The sequence below is a fragment of the Phoca vitulina genome, unplaced genomic scaffold (assembly GCF_004348235.1).
Source record: "Phoca vitulina isolate PV1807 unplaced genomic scaffold, GSC_HSeal_1.0 scaffold8, whole genome shotgun sequence".
Lineage (NCBI taxonomy): Eukaryota > Metazoa > Chordata > Mammalia > Carnivora > Phocidae > Phoca > Phoca vitulina.
Window position 1 is genome coordinate 46,384,915 of NW_022589711.1, and position 13,227 is coordinate 46,398,141.

The following is a 13,227-nucleotide window of genomic DNA, read 5'->3' on the forward strand; positions in this document are numbered from 1 at the left end:
CCTCATGCTGCCCTTCAAGGAGACGAACAGTTCCGAGGAGTCAGAGTGTGATGATCTTGACCCTAATACTAGCATGGAGGTAGAAGCAGCTATTGTTGTCCTATTTGCTATAATGATTGTCTTTTTAAATGTGTTCTATAACAGTGACCTTGCTAAAGTGACTGGTCAGTCAAGGATAAATGGTGATGTGAGAGCATCTCTGGGTGTCCCCTCCCAACTTAAAGACAAAAAGAACATTGATTCAGCTCAATTTTTATAGAAAACTTGACCTAGATATTTTTAAAAAAATAACTTTTTTTTCCTCATGGAAAATGGCGTTATGAAGAGTGGCCGATTCCTAGCTGAAAGACAAGAACCCTTTTAGTTTTAGTTTCTCCCTCTTTTGTTTCTCCTTCCTCCCTCTTCCCTCTTTTTCTTTTCCCTTTATTCTCTTCACCTGGTTCTTCTACTAGAACCTATTCCTCCCTTGAGGCTTCAGCAAAATCATGGACTAGGTGTGGTCTGGTGGGTGCTCCCCAGTCACTGTATATGGCTGGCTTAGAGCAAATGAGTGATGGTAACAACTCCAGGACCCACCTCTGCCTGGCCCCAGGGCTTCTGGGCGGTGGCTGTCCCATCCGGAAGTAAAAGCAGCCCTGTAACCTTAGCAGCAGTCTCTCTAGAGACAGGGAGACTAAAACATTGTCAGGGACCTTTCTTCCACTGTAGGGCTCCAGAGGTATGGGAGTAGAACCAACACCTCCACCCAGAACATTGAATCAACTTCCAACCCCTTCTTGGCTAGAAACTATCTTGGGTTAGAGAAATAGGACCTCCAGCATGGCTTGCCACGGAGTGACAACCCTCATAAAGTTATAAGCCCTAGACAATTAGAGCACATGTAGGCTGGCTTTCCCTGCCATTTTGTCTTTCAGAGTAAATGGAAATGTTTTTCTCCAAATCTGTGTTCCCATTACCAGTAATGGATAAAAGTTTAGAGATTTCCCCTAAGTACAAAATAAAGAGTATTTTTTAAAAATCTTTTCCTTTTTATAGACCTAAGCTTTCCACTTAACTAGATGGACTTTTATTATTATTATTCTAATTTGACCTAATCCCAAAGAAACCCACCACCATATTAAGTCAATGACCAGAAAACCCAAGAAAGACCATTCTGCCCAAGAAGGAGTAAGTCAGCTGGGGAAGATGCCAGTTGCGTTGAATCAGGTCAGAAACAGTGGTTGAAAGTAGGAGTTCTGCCAGGATGCCACGGTTGCCTGTGGGCGTGGGTATTGCCACAGAGCTAAATCCAGCAGGTGTGGGTCAATGCAGTGCTGCAGCGTGGGAGGAAGTGGGTATGGCACTCGTAGCCTAAATGTATCTTAGAGAATGAGGAAGCCAGGGGAAATTTCTGGCTCTGCTTTCCCTGTGTTTCATAGGATAGGCGCTAGCTCCCGTGGAGCCCACACCTATCAGCTTGTAGACCCGTGCTGACACCTGTATGTCCAGGTCTAAGTTTTGCTGGCCCGTATCAGAGATACCATCTGCAAGTAGAGGAAGTCTAGGCAGAGGGAGGGACAAGCCAGGTATTTGTGATCTAGAAAGCAACTTGGGATCTTTTTCAGCTCAGGTGGAATGGGGAGAGAAAAGTGGCTTTCCCACCCTGCTCATTAATGCAAGAAGTGGGCACAGAGCCATGTGGGGCCAAATGAGCAACGCAAACAGAGAAAGTTAACTGATGTAATCAGATGCTCCATTCTATGGTTAGATAAGCAAAAGGACATAAACACACACACACGTACACACGCGTTAGCCCTGCTTTGTGAATTGAACACATTTCTAAGGTTCTTATTCATCCAAGGCTTACAGCCCTTCACATAGACTGAATGAGATGGGTCCCAGGGAGGTGATTTGGGATACATAAGCAAAAGCGTTAGGATGTTCATGCTGAATGGAGGAAAGCCATGAATTGTGTTGATGCATGTCTGGAAAGTTTTCAAACACAATACTTGAGGCAGTCATTTCAGTTAACTGGCACTGTTGAGGGGGCATGTGGTTAGAAGCCAGCCAAATATTCTGGTTAGTCCAAGGTTTCTGTAGGAGGTGTGCATGCAGCCCTGGAATATTCCATATGGATCCTCTTAGGTGCCAGTGAGCTCTTGGGCAGTGGCTGTGTTAAAGTTAACTCAACACATAAGCAGGTGCTGAGGGAACACAGGCGTCTTGGCGCTGCTAGCTTAGAATTTTCAGACACAAATAACAAATGAGACATAGAGAGTCAACCTGTTCAACATGAGTTGAGAATTTTCCCACAGGATAGGTAAGCAGAACTTCACTGCAGTGTTCATTGCAGAGGAGGAAAGTGGCCAGGGGTGCATGGTAAAGACAGCGACTCCTTGAAGACCCAGCTTGAGAAGCAGGTGGCCTCCTGAAGGCCTCTGGCTGCTCGTTGGTCATTTGGGGCACCATTACCAGGCCCAGCCTGGCCCCCAGCCTCACTCTTATCTTCTTTTTTTTATATTTTATTTTTTTATTTTTATTTATTTGACAGAGAGAGAGAGAGAGACAGCGAGAGAGGGAACACAAGCAGGCAGAGTGGGAGAGGGAGAAGCAGGCTCCTGGCCGAGCAGGGAGCCCGATGCGGGGCTCGATCTCAGGACCCTGGGATCATGACCTGAGCTGAAGCCAGACGCTTAACGACTGAGCCACCCAGGCGCCCTCACTCTTATCTTCTGAACCTGAGCACTGTGATGTGCGTTGTCTGGTTGTTGACAGCGTGTCCCTGTGCCCTGGTGAGCTGTGCTGCCACCCCCGTGGCTTGTGCCATGAACCCCTGTGCTCAACCCCAGCCGCCATGCCGGCCCGCACACCCAGTGCACTCACTGTTCCATGCCAGGTCTCTGGGTGCTAAGTCCGGCCCTCTCCAGTGTCAGCCCTTGACCTGCTGCCCGCGTGTTGATTCCCATCCCAGCTGTATTTAGGCTTTCTCCTGCCTCCACACGTCCATCACTGCCAAATTCGCTACTTTTCTTTACTTTTTCTCAATTGGTGGAGTGAAGGGTCCCTTTAAGGAGCAGTTTCCTTGCATCTTTGCTTACCGTCAGGGCTGGCGTACGTCCCACCATACCGTTTCATGGAGGTTTATAGACACCTCCTTGAAAGCTAATTAAGAGGAAAATGAAGCACCCTGAATCCGAGGAATCTGATTTCCAAAGCTTTCCAAGAACACCCAGCTATGTAGAAGGAGGTAATTCTGCTCTAATGTATCCACCTTTGTCTTCCCCTATGGAGAAACGCTTGTGAAGAGCCTCAGGTACAGCCCCCACGCCCCAGTCCCGGCACACAAGCCGCTGCAAGGTTGGCTCCGTCTACAGATCCTCTCATGGTCTGGCTCCCCCTTGCTCCTACTGATCTGTGACCACACCTCAGAGAGAACTATTCTAGAAATGGCAAAGGTCTGTCCATAGTTCACCTTACTTTCTCTTGCGCTGATTACACGTTGGAGGCTGGTGGAGAAGAGGATATAGTATATAAGAGAAATGTTTCTACATGGAAGAAGAATCCAATCAGGCTGAAAATCAAACTCTAGGCTGTTTGGGGAACCAGTTAATGCATTTTTTCCAGTACAGCTTAGACTGCTGAGTGCCTTTCCTTGTTGAGGACTGCAGGTGAGATGGTCTGCTGAGCATCACACGCCCACCTGCTAGCTTCCCACGTCCAGCCCCTGCTCCTGTGTCTGTGCGGACACCCAGGCCGTGGCCAGGGCTCAAGGGTTCAGGCTCGCCGTCCACCCTCTGAGCCAGTGCCCACCTCTGAGAAGTCTGGATCCTCCCTGAGCTATCCTGGATTTCTCGTAGGACCCAGCTAGGCAGGTTCCCACACCCCTGCCATCTCAGAAAGTTGTCTGAGGACTGTGTTGAGACTCGGGGTTTTGCACCTGCCCTCCAGCCCCAGAACTGCTGCGTGCCAACACCATGTGCTGGAGGAGGAAGGCCTCAACCAGCCTCCCAGACTTGGGCCTTCATCTTCGGGGATAAGGTTTCTCAGTCCAGCTTTTATGTCAAGCCCAATTAAATAAATGCATCGTAATTTTAAAACAAAGCCCAATGCCACTTTTAGCAGAGAACATCAATCCATCAAAGCAAGAAATTGTCACAATTCCAAAAAGGCTCCATCTCTGCCCCATTTAACAAGGAGCCAGCCTCATCCACGACGGAGACTAAATGCAGACCTTACCCTCGGTCATTATGCCAGCTGAGAGACAGCTCAGGTGGTTCCTTTCTGCCTAAGAACAGGGTTGGGGTCTTGTGGGAGAGCGTTCTGAGAGATGAGGGAGAGAAAGCACTTGGAAAGGCAAAGCTACATCATAAGGAAATTTCCAGTCAGGGTAAGAATCCTAGACTTTCAGAGTTGACAGAAACTTAGAAACCTTCAGTTAACTCCATCCCCTTCATTTATTTACTTTTTATTGTGGTAAAACCTACATAACATAAAATTTACTATTTTAACCATCTTTAAGTGGCATTAAATACCTTCCCTATTTGTGCAGCTGTGACTGCTATTCATTTCCAGAACTTTCTCTTCATCCCGAATTGAAACTGTACCCACTGAACAATAACTCCGCATTCCTGTCCATCACCCCAGCCCCTTCAAAGACTTTTAGAGGAGGAAACTGAGGCAGAAAAGTTGTATCTTTTAGTTTGAAAATGAGAAGATGCCCTGAAGGCAGAATGTGTCTTTCCCTGGCCATCGCTCCCCCACCTCCACCAACCTGCTCCCCTCATGGGCGGGGGGCTGCTCCCTCATCTCCAGGTTGTTTTTAATCTAAAACACAGATCCTGGAAGACGAGAAGACCTGCCTCCCAGTGCCAATTTTTCTGTGTGGATTTGTTGTTCAACTTTCCAGCTCAACAAAGAGGAATATCATATCTGCCCATCCCAGCTTTCCAGGGCTAAAGTATGACTTAAATAAAAATGACACAAAGATAGGGCACCTGGCTGACTCAGTCGGTAGAGCATCTGACTCCTGATGTTGGGGTCGTGAGTTCAAGCCCCATGTTGGGGGTAGAGATTATTTTTCTAAAACTCACACAAAGGCACATGGAAAGTACCCCATGGAAAGGACGCTGGAACGGGAGTCAGAACACCTGAGTTACAGTCTGGGTACTGTCAACTGTGCGGCCTCGGGCCACTTAGCCTTGCCGAGCCTTGGGTTTCTCTGAGAGGTCACACAGCTCAAGGGTACAGGTGTTTATGTATGCGGCGTGGAATCCTTTGAGCACCACACAGATCCAAGGTGTGATGTCAGTGGACTTTGAGACCCTTTGCTCTCCTGAACTTCTAACTGAAAACGCTGAGACCCTCCAACAGAAGAAGTCAGAGATTCTATGGCTTGACCCTGAAATTTGCTTCGAAGGAGGTGTGCCAGGAATGGCCCGGGTACATTTACTCCTGAGATCAGACTGGAATGTCCACTCCTGGCCCTGGAAGGGTTTGAGTGGCCAGAGCTGACCCTTCTTTCCTTCCCCATACCCACAGTTGCCCAGCCCCAGCTTCTGCATCTTGAAAGAGCTAGCCTGCTGCTCGCACCTCAGCTGCTTTGGCTCCCTGTCCCAGATTCAGAGCTTCAAGATAACCTGGCCAGACAGACTGAAGGAAACTTCTTACACCCCTAGTCAGGTGACTGACCTCCTGGCATCGCCAGTGTATTTCCACTGATGCCTGTTACTGCATTATATAAAAAGAAATTTTTTTTTATGAAAAGAGCTCTTTGGAGAAAAGAAAGTGAAGCATCACATTCCTGTCTTTTTATTTTTACAAAATATTTTCTTTGTAATATATCTGATGGGTTTGGCCTGGAGACTCACTCTTGTTGCCTGGCTTTGTTCTGACTCAACATGCAGATTGCTTTATATACTGCCACTAAGGGAAGGGCACTTAGCTTGCCAGAGCTGGCATCTCTCTCTCCTGGGGGAATTGCAAGAAAATCTTCCACTGCATATTCACATCTGTTAGGTTTTCTATTCCTTCCAGCAACCCTGTGAAGATGGGGTTTTCTTACCCTCCCAGAGGAAACAGGGTCAGAGAGGTCACGGTCACACAACCAACAAAAAGAGCAGGTCTGGGGCACCTGGCTGGCTCAGTCCGTAGAGCATGCAACTCTTGATCTCAGGCTCATGAGTTCAAGCCCCGCGTTGGATGTAGAGATTACTTTAAAAAGGGAGAGAGAGAGCCGGTCTTGATTGTGGTGCTTTGAGAGGCCAAACTTGGCATGTGATGTGGAGGAGGTCTGCTCAGTGAGGCTCAGGTACTTTTTAAAGAAGGTTCAGGCCCTCCCTTTGTTGCACATCTGCTTATCGTAGGAGAATTTCTTCCTCGACAACTTTTTAAATCCCTTGACAGTGGGGGTGATGACTTGGCCTCACCCACACCCTTCCCCAGTGACTCAGGAGTCCAGCCACGGAAGCCAAGAAAGGAGATCCGATCACATGGGAGAAATGTCTGAATCGATTTCTCAGGCCAATACAGTCACTTAGCACCCCTCCCCCCAGTCATGTGTGTCCTGTGGCACTCTCACCCTAGTCTGGAGGCCTCGCCCATCTCATTTATGTTGTCCATGAATGAGATTATGAGGTGCCATTGACCCAGGAGAAGTTGCTCTAAGAGCAGCTATTAGAGAAGCAAAGACCACCACCTCCCTCCTCAACCCTGTGCTGTCAAGATTCACCTATAAGCTCACTCAACATGATATCCTAGTCAATTCAATTTATCGAAAGTGAATAACACAAAGCATTGCAGTGAGTACAATGGAGGGCCAACATATTACATAAGATCAGGTCCCATGCTTAAGAAGCATGCAGTCATGTAGGGAGAGGCAGGTTTGATTAAATGTTCATATCACACAGCAAACTTTACAATGTGCTCTATTAAAAGGCACAGGGCCATGCATTTATTCATTCAGTGAGTATTTACACACCTACTCAGGCACTGGGCTAATAAGAGCAGCTACTACTTATCAGTCTTCTTTATGTACCTGGCTCTGCTAAGTCCTTTCCTCCCAACAGTGTCAATACATAGGTACTCTTATCATTATTCCTGTTTTACAGATGAGAAAACTAGAGCTCAGAGAGAGAGGTTAAGTAACTTTCCCAAGGTTGTGTATTCTCACAGCCTGTGTCTCCTAGGAAGTATGATCATTGGCTTCACGTGATGGCAGTGTATGGGTTGGGTGGACTACTAAACAGTCTTGCAGAAGGGTAAAGGGGAAGAGAGCATGAGCAAGGGGCCTGAGGTATGAAAGTGCCTGGCACATCCTGAGAAGAGTATATGGTCTGGGTAGCTGGGGTTTAGGTATGTGAGAAGAGCTGTCGGAGACAAAGCCTAGCAGATGACTTGAGACCAAACAATGAGGGCCTCGAGAAACTTGCTAGGAAGCCTCGACTTGACCCAGTGGACAACGAGAGCAAAAGTAGGTTTTTAAGCAGAGTCCATGTGTTTCATTAGGGAGAAAGAGAATCTTAAGCAGGGTCCATGCCCAGCGGGGAGCCCGATGCCGCGCTCTATCTCACAACCCTGAGATCATGACCTGAGCCTAAACCAAGACGAGGATACTTAACCGACTGAGCCACCCAGGTGCCCCTCATTCTGCACTTTAGGAAGATAGCTGGCACCTGAGTAAGCAACAGTGGGTCAGGCAGATCTATTGGAGGGCTGCTGCAGTAGACCTAGAGGTAGGTGAACAGGAGTAAAAAAGTAAAAAAGTTTTGGGGGTAGGAATATGAGGAGGGTCGAATCATTAAGGGATGAGACCTCAAAGCATTCATCCATAAAGCCTTTATCCAAGGTCAAGATCTTGACTTCCACGTTGGACATGTGATGTATAAAAAGGAAGTCATAACAGCACCCCTCACCCCAGTCCCTTCTGAACAGAACTCCAGGCTGCTGGGAGCACAGGAGACCCATGCATGCACAATAATAAACCACCTTCTGCTTTGACTATTTTGTGGGATGAGTGGTGGATTTTTTTTCATTATTATGTTAAAAGTCATATTTTTATCCTTTTTATTTTCAAGGACACACCAAATGGTCTCTAACCAAAATACTGAGGAAGGGTGGGAAGAGGAGTCGGACTAGAAATCCCCATAAAACAGCTAATGTGTTTGACACATCAACATTCAGAGATCTGTACCCAACAGCCAGCGCTTAAACATTCTTCTCAAGAACACACACAACTTTTTACAAAAATGGACCATGTGCTAATAACGCAAGTCTCATCAAAAAATCAAGGAATGAGTATCCTATAGATCAAGGTCTCCAACCACCATGCAATTGAGTTAGAAACCAGTAACAAAAATAGTTTTTAAAACGTATACATTAGGAAATCTAAAAATATTTCTATCACAACCAGGTCAAAGGGGGAAAAAAAGGCAAAGTTGAAGAAAAAAGACTTAGAACTAGACAGTCATGAAAATACTCTGGAAAGTAAGGAGCTACTTCAAAGACAATCCCATTGTTGTTTGGGATTGTGTTGCATTCACATACTTTGTGTCTTGCAGCTTGCTTTATGTCCATTTAGAGATAAGCAGAGGTAGGGATATTTTCTAAACATTTAGAAAATCGTGTCTTGTTTGGCCAGATTAAAAACAGGAAGGATTAAACCTCCAAACCAGAAATCATACCTAAATTTTAGAAATTGGTTTTCTTATATCTGTTCATTTTATTGCCAAATTTCCTCACCTAAAATCATCTAAAATCCCTTCCCTTTCTCTTCTGAACAGAGATTCCCATTAAAAGAACACAAAGGCAATTAAAAAAACAAGGCCAACTATACAAATTCTGGGTTTGTTCAGGCTAGTTCTGAGATGAGTTTAGAACATTCGGTTTGAGTTTCTTTTGGCCATTTTGATTCCTTCAGCATTCTAGATCTGTAGTTTTGAACTGTGTTTTGTGACCGGTAATGAGGGATTGGGAAAAAAATGGGGTGGGGTGTTTTCCTTCTGGAGTCAGTTGACACCTGGTTTTCTAGACAAGGATTTTGCCATCACTCTCAGGACATGGGGCCAGAATCTTGGACATTGACTGGCAAGAAAAAGAGACTCAAGATTTCTTCAAAGCTCAGCTTGTTATTAAGTGCTCGTTGATTTTACCTCTAACTCTTTCCCGTTACCTCACTGCCCTCCCATTTTGAAGAAAACAATTGGAATTCTCTCCAGAAGGAAGAAACTAAGTAGCTGGTGGACCACGTTGTGGTGGTTCCTTTCTCTCTCTCAAGGAGGAAACGTGACCACCTGCCGCCCTCTGCTGTTCAAATAAAAGCAGATTCCCAAGCCCTGCTCTACCAGCCTCGCCCGCTTGGGTTTGCGTCTCCCAGGGAGAGAACATGAGCATTTTATACAACAGTGTCATTTTGCCTCCATTACCACATCCATTTCGATTCCAGTTCCCTCCTCTTTCCCATCTACCGCTCTCCACGGACTCTCAAACTGTTTCTAAGGAAGGAAAACATTAGGTTTCAAGAAATGTGTGTAGCTTATGATTACCCCTCCCAGCCCCGGGCTGATATCTCAGGTCTCGGCACACACCAACAATGATCATTAGACAAGGTGGTCAGGAGGCCTAGATTCTAGTCTACTAATTGGGTGAGTTAATTTGATTCAACAAATACGTGGGCTTCTGCTATGTGCAAAGATGCTATGGTAGGCAGCATGACTTAATGGTGCATAAAACATGTTAAAGGGTTACTACCTTCAAAGGATTCATGAGTCTGGTAGGGTAATAGCATGCAGGGAAGATGACGTAATAGAAGCACGAGCAGAGCCATAGATACCAACCTCCGGAAGAGCAGGGAGGAGGAAAAGATCACTGCCAGCTAACTCTTAGTTATGGACTGACTGATGAGATTCCAGAGCAAGTCACATTCCAATTGATGGAAATAGGAAAACACTCCAAGTTCATGGCAAGACATTTTCTCAACTCGCACCAAATTAGGATCCCACCCCTTGACTGACTGACTGACTGACGGATGGATGGATGGATGGATGGATTTGGCAAATACCCGTGGAGCCCTTACGTGCCAGGTATTGTGTTAGGCTCCGAGGCAAGAACAGTGAACAAGGTTCTTGCCCACATGGGCCTTGTAGTCCACAGGGAGCCATAGACAAATACCTAGGCTGTTCCACTGCAGTGTGAGGAGGCTGTCGTGACCCTCCTCCAGTCCATATTCCAACTTGCTTCAAAGTAGAAAGAGTAAAATGAGGGAGGACTCTTCCATGGGCATAATCCAGAGTCAAAGTTAGAAAAGCATTAGCATGAATTTCAGCCAGGCTCTTGGTCCTTGCTAGAGGAGTTTAAAGGGGAGGACTAGGTAGAAAGGGGATGGAGATCAAGGTTAGAGAGCAAAGGTAGACAGGTAGGCTTTCGACAGCAAGGACAACGTGTCACAACGATTTTTCCAAGACCTTGCCTGTGCACGGAATGCTATGGTGGAAGGAGCACATGTGACCTCACATGGACTTCCCTGTCTCATCTGGAAATAGGAACAATAGCATCTGCCTGGCACACCCTCCCAGAGTTTAGGATGAGCAAATGAAGGAGTTTGTGAGTGGTCTATGCCAACTACATGATGTGACACAAATCACTGGTGTTATTACCATTATCGGCAACGCTTGGGTAGGCCAGGAGGCAGAGGAATGAAGACTGATGCCTTCCACAAGCCCCTTCCAGATAGAGAACCTGCAAGTAAGCCTTGTTGGCAACCTTTCTCTCCAACTTCCCGCTAAGTCTACCTCCAAATTAGGAAGGTTTGCTTTTTAAACTATGTGTTTAATAAGAACCGTGGAAAGTAAGGAGCTACTTTCTTGCCTTATTCCTCACGCAGTTGGGAGTGATGGGAAAGAGGAAGAAGGCAAGAAATTCCCTACACAGCAGTTTGGGGTGCTGTTTTATAGAAGTACTACCGCAGTTCAGAGTTATGAAACCCCACTTAAAATGTTATAATGGAGAAACGGGCCATTTGTCTCCTCCCTGTCACTCCTGGCATGTGATCACTATCTTACTCCCTTGTGGATTCCCATCAGGATGGGAAATACAGGCCACCGGACAGAGCTGGCAGGATTCCCAAATCGTTTCTACCCTAAAGTCCTGACGGGGGAGGTGGGGCGAGGGAGAAGACAGTGCTCCGTGTCTGTTTCAGGCTGGTTGTTACCATCAGCCAGGCACCATCCTGGCCGCTGTGCAGAGGTCACTGAATTCCGTCTTCCCCACCAGACTTTTGGCCCAAGAGCATGTCTGCCTTGCTCGCTGCAGGCCACAACCAAGGGGCAGCTCAGTACATCTTTATCGGAACAAATGAGCCCTTGCATCAAACAAGCTTTCCGGTGGGCACCATTATCCCCAATTTACAGCTACAACTGAGGTCTAAGCTGCTTAAGAATGTCCAAGGCAAGAGAGTGTGTCTGGCTTGGGGTCTGGATACGATATGCTTTGTCCGCTCCTGGAGTTTATATTCCCTCGCAAGTGGAACGCCGCTGAGAACCTCCTCTCTCAGAGGCAATGGACTTTATTGTTTTTTTCATCATTTTCCCAAAAGTTCGCTTTCCATCTGTGTTTGAAAACAGGCTCTGATCAAATATTATTAGTAATACACCCTGAAATAATTATTTTATAGATCGTATGGACCTAGTTCCAGGTTCTATTTATGAGCCATCCCCAATTCTTAGAAGAACTGGAATGAGGACGAAGGTCAAATATTCATTCAACCAACATGTATTAAATGCCCATTTTGCAGCAGAAGCCAGGCTAGGGGCCTGAGATACAAGAAAAATAACATGCTCCAGTCCTTGAGGAACCTACAGTCTAGTAGTTCTGACTGTGCCCTCTTTTCCTTTGAAAAAGATTATAAAAGTGAAACATAAGGACTACAGGATATTTGAAAAGCCCAGGTAAGAAGAGAAAGAAAAAAATCACCCGAAATTCAGACATTTTATAAATCCTGAGGGTAGAGCCTCCATCCTAACGTCTCTAAATCCATAAAAGCTTGCACCAGCCTGGAGGAGGAGACAATGTTTTTTGAATGGGGGAAAAGCCACCCTTGATCTCGCCACTCTGTGATAAGCCCTGATAACGTTTAGAAAATATTCTTCATCTCCTTTCCTTGGACTGTGAAATGACTGGTGCCGATGTCATTCTCTCTGCCTTGGCTAAGCCAGGGGGGAGCTTTGTGGCCTCCTCAACATCACTACAAGTGATGGGGTGCTGCCCACCGTGTTCCCGGGCTGTCCCCCTGCCACAGCCCCATGTCTCCTCACGAAGAGGGGGTCTCTTAGGTGTGGGAAAGGCAGCTTCTACCAAATACCCCCACATCTCCCCGCCCCACCCCAGAAAAGCCTCAGGGGCAGGGAGTTGGTTTACCTGAGACCAGTTCCCTTGGATAGAGGGGGCTTTCAGCGGCTTTCCTCAAACCAGGGTGCACGTTGATTCCCCTGAGGCAGCTTTCAAAAATCCCGATGTCTGGCCCCACTTCACACCAACTAAAAGAATCTCTAGGCCTGAGGTCCAGGCATTGGTCTTTTCGTGTTTTTAAAGCTGCCAGGGTTAAGGACTGAGAACCACTGATTTAAAGGAAGGCCGGGCAGCGGTGTATGTGGCCTTTGAGACTAGCAGAGAGCACTGCGGAGGTCAGTCTCAAGACTTGACAGCCCCAGGACTTGGCATTGCAAGGGTTTTCCACAGCTCACTTTATGAAAAAGCTGGGTGCTGTATGTGGGCAATTGGTTTGCAAAGGGGAATCCAAAGGGGGAAAATAGCATCTTTGTTCCAAAGGGCTCACATGGATCCTGATTAAGGGAAGAACAGACAGAAACCGGGTTCTCATACGACAGGAGCAAGTATGGGGAGATAAGTATGAAGGCCCCAGTGGGCCATTTGTGAGGCACGTGAGCTGTCTGGCTTCATTCACGAAGGAGAGAAGAATTTTACAACATAAACTCTTAGAGAAAAGGCACTGTAACAATAGGCTGCGTAGCAGAAGGAAGATGACTAGAATTAGATCATCCTTCTTTACTTAAGTAGTCATTGAATACTTATTTGTCAAGCATTGTGTCAAGCACTTGATATATATTACTCATTTGATCTTTGCGATAACATTTCGCAATAGGTATTAGTTATCTCCATTTTATAGGGAAGGAAATTGATGTAATAAATCTTAAGTGATTATCACACAAAACAAAGGAGGTGAGCCCCAGCCCTTCT

General features: G+C 46.4%; 1 protein-coding gene across 14 annotated transcripts in view; it reads left to right on the forward strand.

Moving 5' to 3' along the window:
• The window catches only part of KALRN (kalirin RhoGEF kinase), a 641,436-nt gene that overhangs the window by 602,212 nt on the left and 25,997 nt on the right, over positions 1 to 13,227 (forward strand). For all 14 annotated transcript variants that reach the window (XM_032406711.1, XM_032406713.1, XM_032406719.1 and 11 more), the window contains one exon: positions 20 to 79. In XM_032406711.1, the coding sequence (XP_032262602.1) occupies positions 20 to 79 (60 nt within the window). The remainder of the gene's footprint in view (positions 1 to 19; positions 80 to 13,227) is intronic.